The sequence below is a fragment of the Oryctolagus cuniculus genome, chromosome 1, assembly GCF_051225735.1.
Source record: "Oryctolagus cuniculus isolate XC-2025 breed Fujian yellow rabbit chromosome 1, ASM5122573v1, whole genome shotgun sequence".
Lineage (NCBI taxonomy): Eukaryota > Metazoa > Chordata > Mammalia > Lagomorpha > Leporidae > Oryctolagus > Oryctolagus cuniculus.
The window spans coordinates 12,712,629-12,728,058 of record NC_142867.1 but is presented as its reverse complement, the minus strand read 5'-3'; the positions used below and the strand labels follow the sequence as shown (position 1 = coordinate 12,728,058).

General features: G+C 41.7%; 1 protein-coding gene across 1 annotated transcript; it reads left to right on the top strand.

Annotated features, from left to right (window-relative positions):
* Positions 1-842: 842 nt before the first annotated feature.
* LOC100349897 (olfactory receptor 10V1-like) lies at positions 843-12,875 on the top strand. The gene is made up of 3 exons (XM_089308584.1): positions 843-1,086; positions 9,780-9,887; positions 10,320-12,875. Exons 2-3 carry the CDS (start codon positions 9,813-9,815, stop codon positions 10,758-10,760), a joined length of 516 nt encoding a protein of 171 aa, XP_089164710.1. The 5' UTR covers positions 843-1,086; positions 9,780-9,812; the 3' UTR covers positions 10,761-12,875.
* Positions 12,876-15,430: the final 2,555 nt, after the last annotated feature.

Below are 15,430 nucleotides of genomic sequence, written 5' to 3'. Positions count from 1 at the left end.
TATCCACCCTCCTTCTTTAGGAATTTCCAAATTTACCATGAGAATAAGAGGTGATTTCATCCTCCTGAGCTCACGTTTATAGTGAAAACAAGTTACCTATCCCACCCTTCTGGAAGGTTTTTTGTTTTTATCAAGAGGAAGCCAGACAGGATAAAGGATTGTAAATCAGGTCTTTTGTTAGGTTTGTCCCAGCTTTTGACTGACAGTGTCATCCCCAGAGTTGCACTTAAAAACCTTACTGCCACCAGCCTGTTTGGGTTTTTTCCTTTCTTGGAAGCCCTACTCCATGTTGCTCTGTCTGGAGTTTTTTGACCATAATAAATCTTGCTTTTTAAATCAAATCAAAACAAAACAAAGTCATTGCATCTCTAAGTGTGAATTTCACTGCTATAGGTTACCTTCTAGGTGCTGTATTAGTTAGGGAGAACATCTGGTATTTGTCCTTTTGGGACTGGCTTCTTTCACTAAGTATGATATTTTCCAGTTTCATCCATTTTGTTGCAAATGTCTGGATTTCATTTTTTTTACCACTGTGTAGTATTCCATGGTGTACATATCCCATAATTTCTTTATCCAGTCTTCAGTTGACAGACATTAGGGATGATTCCATGTCTTAGCTATTGTGAATTTAGCTAAAATAAACATGGGGATACAGATAAGTCTTTCATATGCTGATTTCATTTCCCTTGGGTAAATTCCCTGGAGTGGGATGGCTGGGTCATATGGTAGGTCTATATTCAGATTTCTGAGGTATCTCCATACTGTCTTCCACAGTGGCTATTGGCATTAGTACCAGCAATTTCCTTTGTAAGGAATGTGATAAGGTCTTAGTATTTGATTAGTGAATAAAGGAGTTCACAATGGTTCACATTCTGCAGTCAATTACTATTAGCTATCTGCTGCGTGCTTGACAGCACACCAGAAGATGCTATGCAATGCATAGTAAATTTAGCTACTTTCGTTGCTGACCTGTTTCAGTTGGGCTTGAGCAACAAGACACAATAGAGATAACTGCTGTAATTGGCACGGATACAAAGCCACCGCAGGGCATTGAGCATGGAATGATTTTAAGGAGTGTGGGAGAAGGTGAGTGCATCAGAATATGGCATTATTTTACAGATGTTACTTGGCTAAAATAAGAAGGATTATGAGAATGTATCTAGGTACACAAATCTCTTCTTGGATAAGTTAAAATTGTCTGTCTTCCTAAACTTGAAGATAAAAAAGTTAAGCAATGATTAAAATACAGCTAAGTGGAGTAGCAATTAAACTAGCTTAGAGTATTGTGTCCCCAAACAATTCCTGTTTGTGTGCCAACGTTGACCCACAGGGGATGGTCAAGTTGAAGCCAAGTTGGGCTCTTGGGGTTTTATTGAACCAAAGGAGGTAGAGGATTCTCCAAAAATGAGATGCGAAGGAGTGGGAGTTGAGAGAGAATCCACCATTCTGATTCGTGAATTTCAAAGTCCCATGTTCTTCCTCTTTAGAGAAGTAGCAGAGAAGGATTAATGGTTTCTAAATGAAAGTTGCTTTCTTAAAGCTTCTGCTCAATGTTTCCCAAGATATTCAGAAGAGAATTTTACTTTGGGCGTCACTCAACCTCAGGTAAGGCTGTGAGCAAGGACAGTAAAGGGAAGATCAGGCTGATGACACTGCTGTGGGATCCAGACCATGGACCAGTGAATGCTGCTGACCTTGGGATTTCTTGACCCTGTGAGGGGGTTGCTGGTGTGGAGTTACAATTGATTTGGACTATTAGTTTAAGCTCTGGGAGCTAACATTCACACCAGTGATACTGATAACAAATTAGTCTTCAAAGGTGATGTTCCACTACTGAGGATGAGTGAGGAAGGCTAAGTCTGTCCCTAGAAATATGACCAGTTTCCTAGGTGGCCCAAGAGTGGTGAGAAACAGTTGCTCACTCTCCCTTGTAAGAGGGTTACATACTTTGTTGGGAGATTCAGAAATTATAGTATAATCTACCCAGTATCCAAATTATGCACCTTCATTCTAGCTGATATTTGAAGCTCAATAAATACTTGTCAAATGAGCTCATTCACAAACAGCTCTGTCAGCACCCTGTAAGGGAGGAAAGGTAAAGGAGAAATGTAGCAAAGATCTTTTTGAAAAGAAAAAGCACTCTCTGTGGATGTATTTCTTTTTAACTTTTATTTAATAAACATAAATTTCCAAAGTACAGCTTTTGGATTACAGTGACTTCCCCCCCATAATCTCCTTCCTACCCGCAACCCTCCCATCCCCCGCTCCTTCTCCCATCCCATTCACATGTGGATGTATTTTTTTTAAAGATTTATTTATTATATATTTGAACGTTGGAGTTACAGAGAGAGAGGGAGAGACACAGAGAGAGGCCTTCCATTCACCAATTCACTCTCCAGATGGTTACAACTGCCAGGGCTGGGCCAGGCTAAAGCTAGGAGCCAGGAGCTTTTTCCAGGTCTCCCATGTGGAGAGTAGGTTCCAAGCATGTGGGTCATCCTCTGCTGCTTTCCCAGACCATTAGCAGGGAGCTGGATCAGAAGTGGAGCATCTGGACACAAACCAGTACCCGTAAGTGATACCGGCATTACAGACAGTGGCTTTACCCCCTTCACTACAATACAAGCCCCTATGTGGATGTTTACCACGTGTTAGGATGCAGAAGAAGTATGGCATGCAGCATTCCTGCAGGTATATATTTCCAAGATAAAAAGAAACCTGGAAGTTTCTATTAACTACCAAGGAATTTAGTAGCAGCCAAAGAGCAATGAAGAAGACAATAGAAGGGAATACAGTGAAATCTAACATATTGTCACTTTTATCCTTTTGAGAAGACCTGAGGACAGGAGAAAACCCAGAAATTGAGAGTGGGGATATTTCTCATTCACTCATTAGTGTCTTGAATGATGACACAAAATAATAATTTTTTATTTGGATAACATATCTATTATGATTTGAATAGTCCTAAAATATATGGGAATAAATACAATAAATCTCTAGCTACAATGAAGTAAAAAGCAATAGAATAATAGTTCAATAGAGATAATAATAGTTCAATAGAGATGAATGACATTCAAAGCTAAGCAATTGAATCTAAGACTTAATTATGGGCTTTCTAGCAGAAATGGAAACATCAACCATGTTGTGGTCATGGTCAAGTGGGATGGCATGTATTCTTTTTTTTTTTTTTTTTTTTTGACAGGCAGAGTGGACAGTGAGAGAGAGAGAGAGAGAGAGAAAGGTCTTCCTTTGCCGTTGGTTCACCCTCCAATGGCCGCCGCGGCCGGCGCACTGCGGCTGGCGCACCGCGCTGATCCGATGGCAGGAGCCAGGATCCAGGTGCTTTTCCTGGTCTCCCATGGGGTGCAGGACCCAAGCACTTGGGCCATCCTCCACTGCACTCCCTGGCCACAGCAGAGAGCTGGCCTGGAAGAGGGGCAACCGGGACAGAATCCGGCGCCCCAACCAGGACTAGAACCTGGTGTGCCGGCGCCGCTAGGCGGAGGATTAGCCTAGTGAGCCGCGGCGCCGGCGGCATGTATTCTCACCTAAAAGAGAATGTGTCTTGGTGAGGGTGGTAGAAAGTGTTGAGAACTCAGGCAAACAACCCTTGAGTAACCAATATGCTTATAACTGCCAATGTAACCAATATGCTTATAACTAACAATGAAATTCATGTCATTTAAAAATATTTTTATTTTAAAAATATTTATTTATTTGAAAGGTGGAGTGATAAAGAGAGAGAGAGAGAGAGAGAGAGAGAGAAGAGGGAGAGGGAGAGAGAGAGAGAGATGGAGAGGGACAGGGAGAGGGGGGAGAGAGAGAGAGAGAGAGAGGAATCTTCCATCCACTGGTTTACTCCCTAAATGCCTGCAATAGCTGAGGCTAGGCCAGGTGGAAGTCAGGAGCCAAGAAATTCATCTGGGTCTCCCACATTGGTGACAGGAACCCAAGTACTTGGACCATCATGTACTGCCTCTCAGCATATTAGCAGGAAGCTGATTGGAAGCACAGAATAGATGAAGCTTGAACCACACTCTCTGACATGTGGTGTGGGCATCCCAAGTGGCAGCTTCACATACTGTACCAGAACACCTGCTACTCATTTTACTATTTAAGCATTCCAGATAGGTGTCACATAGAGAGTCTTTCATTATTCTGAAACCTACTTGAAAACTGATTGATGTTTAAAGAAAATTTGATGTGATGTTGAAAGGAAATGTGTTCATCAAATTTGCAGCTGATAGTGGAGAGTTATCAGTTATTTGTTAGAGTAAAAAATTGGAATTCTCCACAAGGTCTCAATGGACTGGAATGGTGAGCCAAACCTAAATGGTTGGTTTTAAGAAGAGGTAAGGATAAAGAAAAAGTGGGAAAGGAGGGAAGGATGGAAGGAAGGGCAAATATACAGCAACAAGCCTGGCAATAATCAAGAGCATGCTATGTCTGAAAATGAACAGGCATAGGCAAACAGAGCTAGCCCAGTCTTGCACTACATCATCATCAGTTACACAGGTTTTGTTTTGCAGTATCTGTATGTTAGTCCTGGCTCTGATAATTACAGTGTTTGTCACTTCAGTTTTCTTTCTTCTCAAATGGGAATTTAAAAAATCAATATCATTTTATAACTAAAAGGTAAAGACACATCCTTTTTATAAATATTTTATTTAATAAATATAAATTTCATTGGTATAACTTTTGGATTATAGTGGTTCTTCCTCCCATACCTGCCCTCCCTCTCCCACTCCTGTCCCACCTCCTATTCCCTCTTCCATCCCATTCTTTATTAAGATTCATTTTTAATTATATACAGAAGACCAACTCTATTCTAAGTAAATACATATTCTTTACAGAAAATTCAAAAAAAGAGAAAAGCACAAAAATGGCAATATTCTGTTTTTCTCAAAATCCAAATTATATGTTTATAGTTTCTTTTTCAGTTTGAAGATAGAATTGCTTTCATCAAACCTTGTATATTATATAACTATATTCCTAAAGTTGTACTTTTGAAATTTGTATTTCTTAAAAAATAAATTAAAAAAACACATATATTATAAACACCTCATTGTACTTCTTAATTATACCTCTTAATTATGACAATTTTAATGAAAATCTAATAGATGATCAAATGAATTTTCCTTTTTTAAAAAAGATTTATTTATTTATTTGAAAGTCAGAATTACACAGAGAGAGAGGAGAGGCAGAGAGTGAGAGAGGTTCTCCATCTGATGGTTCACTCCCCAATTGGCCACAATGGCTGGATCTGTGCTGATATGAAGCCAGGAGCCTTCCGGGTCTCCCACGTGGGTGCAGGGTCCCAAGCACTTGGGCCATCTTCTACTGCTTTCCCAGGCCATAGCAGAGAGCTGGATCGAAAGTGGAGCAGCCAGGTCTCAAACTGGCACCCATATGGGATGCCGGCACTTTAGGCCAGGGCATTAACATGCTGTGCCACAGCACCAGCCCTCAAATGAATATTCCAAAAGAGACTAGAATGGCACCTTTTATGAAGTATTTGCTGTATTTCCTTTTTGAAAACTAAATCATACTGCATATATCTTTATGCATTTGACTCCATATTCCAAACTGTTTCCTTAGGATCTTTTTTTGAGTGTCAGAGCACATTTGATGCATATAACATTTAAAAATTCTTCTACAAAATTGTTGATCATTTTCTTCAAAAAGGATATGTACCCATAGTATCTGAGTACTACACTGAAGAGTATCTTTTCTATTTTAAAATACTGAGTAGGAGACATTGATCTATAAATCTCCCTCACTAAATCTTCAGTATTCACATCAGTGTGTAATTACATAGTACTAGGCACTGTTCTCAGTCCTGGGCATTAGTGAGGGTCAGAACGCAATCAGTTCCTTCCCTCGTGGGGTTCAAAATCTGTGGAGGGGACAGCCATAAACAAGTGAACACAAAAGTATACACATCACTGTAAGAGTGATGGGGGTCCCTGTTGGAGACAGTTGTTCCCTGTCTAGTGGCTGATTTTTCCCTGTAGTGTGTGATTCATAGAGACAAATCTGGGGGCAAGTGTGTGCAGGGCAACCTCATTCACCCTCCTAGAAAGAGAGGTGGGAAGTGTGTGCTCCTGGTGCTGCACCCCCAGAGAAGGAATTTAAATCTTCAGGAACAACATACTCTCAGAAGCATGCAGACGGAATTTGTGTGAGGTGGGCCCATCTGTATTCTAACTCTTCTACTCACATATGGCTCTGGCAACACCTCTGCAACTATCATATGATAACACAGAGGTAGAGCATTCAGAAAGGGGAAGAAAACTTTTACCTGCAATTTTGTCAGGAATCAGTCTTACCAGACACTTGCCAGCAAGTATTTAAGGAAAAAACTAAATGAGCAGAGACGCTAAGTTTGCATTGTGTGCTGGAAAACAACAATGTTCAAACAAGGTTATCATGTTGGCAAAGGTCATGACACATTTTTGGACATCAGTAAAGCAAAAATAAGCCAAAACATATTTTTTGGGGGGGAAGTGACCTTGTTAGATTTATTGTAACTTAGGGTGAAAGTGTTTTTTTCCCTACTGTAGTATGTGAAATGCTGTTACAACTGAATGTTGCTGTCACCCCAAATCTCAGTACTTGTCCCAAATTTGTATGTTGTGGCTCTAATTCTCCAATGTGATAGTGTAAAGAGGTGGGACCTTTGGCAGGTAATTAGGTCTCTATGAGTTCATGAAGGCGATGGTCCTATGAAGGAGTTGGTGCTCCTACAAGAAGAGAAAAAAATACCCCAGCTTCCTTTTTCTGCCATGAGACAATGTAGTGACCTGCAAACCAGAATGAGAATTCTCATTAAGAACCAGATCTGCAGGACTTTGTATTTGGACTTTCCTGCCTGAGAAATGTGAGCAAATGTGAGCAATAAATGTCTGAAGTTCAAGCCACCCAGACTATGGTATTTTGATGTAGTATTCCAAATTAATACAAGTGCTTTCTCATGGGAGTAAGATCAGTTGTAGGTTTTTGCTTCTACAGGTGTGTGTTCACATGTATGTATGTGTGTATATGTGTTTGGTTTGTATTTGTGTGTACCTGGAATACATTGTTTTGGATACACTATAAACTTGTCCTGAAAATCATTCAGACTAATCATTGGCAGTGGGAAGAAACTTGGAGGAAGAGCTAGGAGAGATTTTTCCCCTTTAGTCATGCAAATGATCATTGATGAAATTTGTGTGTTAGTATCTGTGGGCTGGTGTTTAAAGTCGGGATAATTACAGGAGTAAGTACAAAATTAAGGGTACCTATAAGGGACGATGCAGCACTCAAAAGATAGCAATGGTGGGAAGTTGTTCAATCCTTAGTCCTGAAGTGGCAAGATGAAGGAATGCTGTTCCTGGAATCCAATAAAACAGTGGAAGATGGGTTGCTTACCCAGAACTGTAGTGATAAAATTGTGGCAGAGACAAGAGGGTATGGTGTGGTGTGTGTGGGAGGGGAACAGATGCCTTTTGTCTCTTTATGCTTCTCATTATCCTCCTGACTGTATTTTCCATTGGTCAAACCCACTCAGAAGCCACAGGATGAGAGAGCCTAGCTGATGCTGTCCTTAGAGACCAGTGTCCTGTGGAGTAGAGTAGGGCAGAGTGAATCTGGGATGTAATCAGAGAATAACCAGTGAAACTTTCCTTTGGCAAATCACTAAGAGGAAGCACACTCTATAAATGCTGGGAATGGAGTATCCAGAGAGTTAGGAAGAAAGCTTGGATGGAATAGTATGACTGACATCACAGGTGAGGAATTTTAAGGAAAGGGAGGAAACCAACAGTCTCAAATTCAATCAATATCAAGTTAAAATATCTATCTGATTCAGCAATTTGGAAGTCATTGGTGACATTCATTAAAATCCATTATGCTCATCATCCTAAATACATAGGACACCTATTAAGACTTAAACTGAAAAAAAACAAAAAGACTTAAACTGAGCAATGAATATACCACTCATGGTAACTTTGAAATTAACATTACATCATTGACATATTTGCAGAATTGGAAATTTGGGAGTTAATGGGTCAAAATAGGCTCAGGTAGTAAATGGATATGATGTGAACCTGATTGACTATGCTAATGAAAGAATAGGAAATAGCTCTATTGGGAAATACATAGATAGGGAGATATTAGATGATGACATAAGATTGAGGGCAGCTACTTGTTTACCATGAGAGATAAAGCTGCTGTGGGAGCATAGGCAGATGCTGGCAAATGAGGGAATAAGTTGTGGAGTTAGATCCCAGAGGAAGCAGGAAGGGCTGAGACCACTGGGAACATTGGCTGTGCATAGCAGAAGGAAGATATATTTCCGCAGAGGCATATGGGACTGTTTTGTTGATATATGGGTAGTCAGAGAATGTATTATAGGTCCATAGCTAGTGGGAATAATGAGTTGTCTCCAGGTAGCTTGTCACTTTCTCTGTGATATTGAAGCTAGGACATCACTGAGTGAGGATGCAGCAGAAGAGAAGATTTGAGGAGTCCAGGGAAACATGCAATAGTTTTGGTGGACCAGAAAAGGAAGCTGACTAAGAGGACTGTGGCAAGAGTCAACAGAATTTGGTGATTTTTAGTCATGTTTAGCCCAGGATAGAAACAGTGGACATTATAGAAGGTAACAGATTTCAGAAATTCAACTAATCAAGAGTGGTGACCATTGGAGAAACATTAATGGAAGAGAATGACCACAGGTATAGTTTTACAGGACATGAAGAAAGCTTAAAGGAAGCTTATTTGCTGGAGCTGGAGGTATCAGTGCAGTCTTGAAGAAGGGGAAAAAGAGTATACTAATAATTATTGCTAACATTTATAGATCAGTTTCCAAGGGCTGGACACATTTGATCTCAACCACCTTAAGAGTTGTTTCCTATTATTATCTTTATCATAACCACCTTAAGAGTTGTTTATTATTAGTTACAGACGAAGGTCGAAGCAAAAAGGTTCAAGAAGTTTCTCAATATCATACCATTTGTCAATCAAACCAGAGATTAGAACCTGGACAACCAGGCAAATGATCAAGGAAGCAGAGGGGTTTGTCGTCTGGGAATGCTCTATCGTGGTATAAAATTTTGCTGCTGACTTGAAGTTATGTTTGTACACCCACTATCTAATTATTCACAATAGTAGGAAGGTAGAAACCATTCAAAGTTACGTGAGTACATGAATGTTTATGCAAAGTGTGACATTCATATATTACCCAGCCAAAAAAAAAAAGCTTGTGATATTGACAAATGCTATGGACATGAATGGACCTTCAAACCAGCATGTTTTATGAAATAAACCAAACACAGAAGCACAAATATTGTATGATTCCCTTTATATGAAGTACTTAAAATGAACAAATTCATAGATATGGAGTGAAAGAGAGATCTCTTGGAGGTAGGAAGAACGGATAATTAGGAGTTACATAATCTGTACAGAATTTTTTTGTTGAGAATGATAAAAAAGTGTGCCAGTAAGGGGTGGTGACTGCACAACATTGTGAATATATTTAATGTTACTGAAGTATATACTCATGGATGGTTAAAATGATAAATATGATGCATGTTTATGTGTATTTTGTCACAATAAAAAAGATTTCAGTAGTAAACTCTTCGTGGGTAATTTGGACAGAAAAGCTATAGTAGATGTGAGTTGCTGAATTCAGACTGGAGGTAAAGATACTAAGGAGATGAAGGAAGGGTGAGGCCAGGAGTTGGATAACCTTGCAGCAGCAGCAGCAGCCTCTCTTCCTGCTGTTTGTCTACCCTCAGGGGCAGCACCTGTGCCATCAGCAGGCCTCATGCATGGAACACACGGAGGACACCAACCACACTGGACCCATCCACTTCCACTTCCGCCCCTTCTCCAAACTTCCTGAGGTACAGCTGTTGATTTTTGTGGCCTTCCTGGCTATGTACCTGGTCAGCATCAGTGGCAATGTGTCCATTTTCCTCACCATCTGGGTCAGTTGTTGTCTCCACACTCCCATGTATTTCTTCCTGGCAAACCTGGCGGCGCTGGAGACCTTCTATTCTTCCACCATTGCCCCCCTGACTCTGGCCAGCATCCTGGCTGCAGAGAGCACCCTGGTCTCCCTGCCTGGCTGTGGAGCCCAGATGTTCTTCTTCATCTTCCTGGGCAGCGCTGACTGCATTCTGCTGGCTGTCATGGCCTATGACCGGTTTGTGGCCATCTGTCACCCTTTGCATTATAGCCTCATCATGAGCTGGAGGCTGTGTGTCCGGCTGGCTCTGGGGTCTCTGTTGCTGGGGTTCGTCTTGGCCATGCAGCTGACTGTGCTCATCTTCCAGCTCCCCTTCTGCAGCAGCAAGGAAATCAGCCTGTTCTACTGTGATGTCCTCCCTGTCATGAGACTGGCCTGTGCGGACACGCGGGTCCATGAGGCCACTCTGTTTGTGGTCAGCGTCATCGTCCTCACCGTCCCCTTCTTGCTCATCACTCTGTCCTACGTCTTCATCGTGGCTGCCATCCTGAAGATCCGCTCTGCAGAGGGGAGGCGCAAGGCCTTCTCCACTTGCTCCTCCCACCTGACTGTGGTCCTTCTCCAGTATGGATGTACAAGCCTCATCTACTTGTGCCCCAGTTCCAGCTACTCTCCTGAGAGGGGCCAGGTAGTGTCTGTGGTCTACACATTCATTACCCCATTGCTGAACCCTTTGATCTACAGCATGAGGAACAGAGAGCTTAAGGATGCTTTGAAGAGAGTAATGATGAGGTTCTTGCTACTGTAACCTCCCTGAGCTCCTCTGAGTGTTCCTCTACAACACCTCTGGGTAGAATGAAATGAGTAGGCTATTGGGAAGATAAAGAGGGAAGAGCTAAACATCACTGGTTTTATATTGTTATTTTTCCTGCTTACATAATTTTCAAAAAATCATTTTTTTTTTCAGATTCAGATCTTCATTTACAGGACAGGGATTAAAATCCTTGCAGTATCTAAATTCTGGGGGTAGTTATGAGGATTAAAACATATGTTAGGTGAAAACTCTTTGCAACTTTTAATGGTAAATATAGCAGTGAATGTCATTTCATTCTTCATCATCCATTTAAAGTCTGTGACCTGTCTTAGATTTATCTCCAGATGTATTTTTAGGTTGTCAGTAGACCCAAATATTACACTTCCAAGCAGGGAAAAACAGGAGTAAGAGCAAGTTGAATTGGTGTCATCTCAGCCACTATCTCATGATCCCCATTGTATAACTGTTGAGTTTGTGCCATTTTGTATTTTTCATCTTTGATCTATTTTTTAATCTTTTATCTTAATTTCTCTTCTGGAACAAAGTGTTTTGGAAAGTTCTAGAGTTTAAAAGTTTTGATAGCTTCTATTTTTCTATCTTTACACTGCATCTAGTCTGTCTTGCGTATCAGGCTCTGACTATACCACTATGCCTCTAAAATGCTGTCCCTGTCCTTGTTCATTACCCTCCCTAAACACTCTTGCTTATTTTTTTCTCCTCATTCTGTGCTATGATCCATCTCCAGGTCTTTGGGCATACAAGGAGAAGTAACATGAGCATTTCTGAAGGAAGGAACAGAATGCACACCAAAAACAGGGAATCCTCTCCTTGGGTCCTCTCCCTCTTATGCATACCTCATAGTCTATGGTTCTGTCTTTGCCTAAGTATGCATAATATAGAACAATTGTTTTGTTCACTGAGGTTCTCTAGGTAGGAGGGGAGAATGTTGGTATAAATCTGGATTCAGCTAAAACAAAGCTACTTTTGTGAAGATAAATACCAACTAGACAGTGAGAAGAGAGAGTGTCATTAACATGGCATGAGAAGTCTGAGTAGAATAATAAACATATTCATGGTTGTCATTTGTCTCAGGGCAATGGCATAGGCTCATAGATGGTTTACCATGTTTTTGTAGGATAGAGGAAGTTAATTGAACTACTCATTGACCATGTAGTGATTTATTCATTAACAACATTCAACAATACAATAAACAAGTATTTATTGAATCTCAATATGTCTTATGAGCTCACTTGTGGTCAGTACTTCAGAAAGTATAGATGTAAGTAAGAAGCAGATCCCACCTGGAGAAAATGTCGAGTGTGATTTAAGAAATCAGATCAGAGCAGGTGTTTTGCCTACTGGTTAAGATGTTGGTTAAGGGGCCAGCACTGTGGTGCAGCAGGTTAATGCCCTGGCCTGAAGTGCCAGCATCCCATGTGGGCACTGGTTCTAGTCCTGGCTGCTCCTCTTGCGATCCAGCTCTCTGCTATGGCCTGGGAAAGCAGTAGAAGATGGCCCAAGTGCTTGGGCCCCTGCAGCCACGTGGGAGACCTGGAAGAAGTTCCTGGCTCCTGGCTTTGGATCGGCGTAGCTCTGGTCATTGTGGCTAATTGGGGAGTGAACCATCGGATGGAAGACCTCTCTCTCTCTCTCTCTCTCTCTCTCTCTCTGCCTCTCTTCTCTCTGTGCAACTCTATGATGTCGCTCCCCGTCTTCGTGGAGGAACGACACAGGACCCTGCGTTGTTCTTTCGTCTGCTCGGCCCTCCCCGGGTTTGCTGCTGGTTCTTCCGGGTTGGCTACCGTCCCTTCCACCTCCGTTGAAGGGCGGTTCCCCCTGCCACATTCCCCACTTCCGCGGGGGAGCGGCACACCACCAGCCGGCTCTCTCGGGGGCTGCACAGGTGTTCCTTCAGATAGATGTTCCCCTTAGATGTTCCTGGTGCATGTTGTCTCTCTCCTCCTTTATAGTCTTCTTCCACCAATCCCAACTCTGCTACCCACACGCCGAGTACGCTGCTCTCCTCCAATCAGGAGCAGGTCCTACAGTTTATTGGTTGAACTGGAGGCAGCTGTGTAGAAGCTGTTTTCTCCTCTCCCAGCGCCATATTGTGGGAGAGCAGATGCATAGAATAAGTCTTAATTCCAGTAACTTAGTCTAGTCCGAGTTGCTCCTCACACTCTGACTTTCGAATAAATAAATAAAAAAAGAAAAGGTGTTGGTTAATATTCCTACATCCACTGTCCGGGTACCTGGTTCAATGCTGAGCTTCAGCTCCTGAATATACTTCCTGGTGACTCAAGTACGTGTCTTCCTGCCACCTCTTTGGGATACCTGAGTTGAGTTCCTGACTCCTGGCTTTGACCTGGCCCAGTCCTTTCCTCCATGGGTGTTTGAGAAGTGAACCTACCTATGAATTTGCTCTCTCTCTTTGGCTGTGTCTCTTTGTCTCTCAAATAGAAAAAATCAAAAGGAAAGAGAATTAAACCTACATTACACCTGGAACCAACTGATACAATACTAGGAGACATCAGAGGAGGTCAAGTGAAAGGAAGCAAAACAACTGTGGTGGGGGAAGGGAGGGTGTTTGAGCTGTGCTGTGAGAGGTCCCCTGGTCTTAAAGTGTGCATGGAGAAGCAGAAGGAGCATTTTTGAGGAGGGAACTGGAATGCCACAAGAACAATGAATCTTCTCCTTGGGAATTTATTTTCTGATTTGGAAAATTTTAAAAATTGTATACTTTTTGAAATCCTATCACATTCCCTTAAGGCAAAACCTATGACCAGAATTCATATAAGAAACTACAATTTTGTCTTCTTTTGAAAGACATATACTTTGAAAGGAACATCTTTGGTTCTTTCCTAGACACTTGCTTCCTGTCATAAGTTCTACTTTACTATTCTACTAATTCATTATCTGTCAGACACCAGTCCTTTGAAAATTAGATGTTTAGGGGCTTAGCTTAGCTGTGCTGTGGCTTAGCGGGTAAAGCCACCGTCTGCGGTGCTGGCATCCCATTTGGGTGCCGGTTCATCTGTCAGATGAACTCCTTGATTTGTAGCGTGAGGAAGAGCTCAAGGATGCTGTAAAAAAAGCAGTTGAAAGATTCTTCCTTCTCGGACACATTGAATATTTCTGGATATTGCCAGTCAAACAGCTGTTCCTACTGCTTGAACTATATACAAATCTAGAAGTTAGGGGAAATGAGATACCGAAGTGTCAGAAATTGTTGCAAGATCTCTTTCTCTCCTGTTGTTCCTATGTGTCCAAGTTTTGTCTGTGAAGCCACAACTTCTCTCTTTTTCTCTAAGACCTGCCTCCTTGTGGGGCCTGCTGGAAGGGTCAACAGGTGAGGTTTAGACAGATAAGCATTTTGTTAATGGCAGCATCTGGTCTCAAATGATCTGCATCTACATTTTAAAAAAAATATTTATTTACTTGAAAGAGTTACACAGAGGGAGAAGGAGAGAAAGAGAGAGAGAGAGATGTCTTCCATCTGCTGGTTCACTCCCCATTTGGCTGCAACAGCTGGAGCTGAATGGATCTGAAGCCAGGCGCAAGGAGTTTCTTCCAGGTCTCCCAAGCAAGTGCAGGGCCCCAAGGACTTGGCCATCTTTTTCTTTTTCCAGAGATTTGTTTATTTATTTATTATTTTAAAGTCAGAGTTACACAGAGAGAGGAGAGGGAGAGAGAGAGACAGAGACAGAGACAGAGAGGTCTTCCATCTGCTTGTTCACTCCCTAGTTGGCTGCAACGGCTGGAGCTGTGCTGATCCAAAGCCAGGAGCCAAGGTCTTCTTCCGGGTCTCCCATGTGAGTGCAGAGGCCCAAGGACTTGGGCCATCTTTTACTGCTTTCCCAGGCCATACCAGAGAGCTGGATTAGACGTGGAACAGCTAGAACTAGAACCAGCGCCCTTATGGGATGATGGCACTGCAGGCGGCAGCTTTACCCACTTCGCCACAGCGCCGGCCCCCTGCATTTACTTTTGATTCCATTGCTCCCTGGAAACAAAAATCAATTTTTTTGCTTCTCCTAAAATTTGTTTATTTTGTTGAGTTGGCTGCTAGCTAAGATGACAAGAGTGCTAAGTTCTAGAGCACAAAGACCTCAGAATTCTTCAATGCTTCTGAAAGGGAGCTACCAGAAGAAATTGTATCATTTCGTCTTCTGGAACAGTATAGATCAACATTTCTTGAAGAGCTGGCTTACTATCAAATCCTTCCTTCCCTAGATGACCTGAAAAACATTTCATGGATAAAGGGGAGGCAAATTGACAATTCCACTTTCCTCTTGAAGACTCATAAGATCTGGGAAGTTCTAGAGTGCAGCCATATTTGTAGGGCCATGGCTTTCCGAAACATATGACCATGTGAACTCTTTCATTCTTTACATCTGTAATTTAACCCAGTGGAGACAATCTTCTGGAAACACTTTTAGGGAAATAGTTTTGTAAATGATCAATAGATAGCTTCAGGGAAGTGGTACCATAAATGCTCTTTGCCTTATAGTGGGGTTATATATGAATAAAGTCTTCATACAGTAAAAATATCATTAATCAAAAATGAATTTGGTATGCATAGCTTGCAGAATATTATAGCTTATCAACTCAGTATCTGAGGAGTATAGGTTGTTTGCCTTGGTGAACACCAGGCTGACTGGGTG

Excerpts from the sequence above, each read along its gene's own strand:
- LOC100349897 (XM_089308584.1), top strand. The coding sequence starts at position 9,813 with ATGGAACACACGGAGGACACCAACCACACTGGACCCATCCACTTCCAC. Across the intron at positions 9,888-10,319 it reads CCTTCTCCAAACTTCCTGAG|CTCCCCTTCTGCAGCAGCAA; the intron begins GTACAGCTGTTG and ends CTCATCTTCCAG.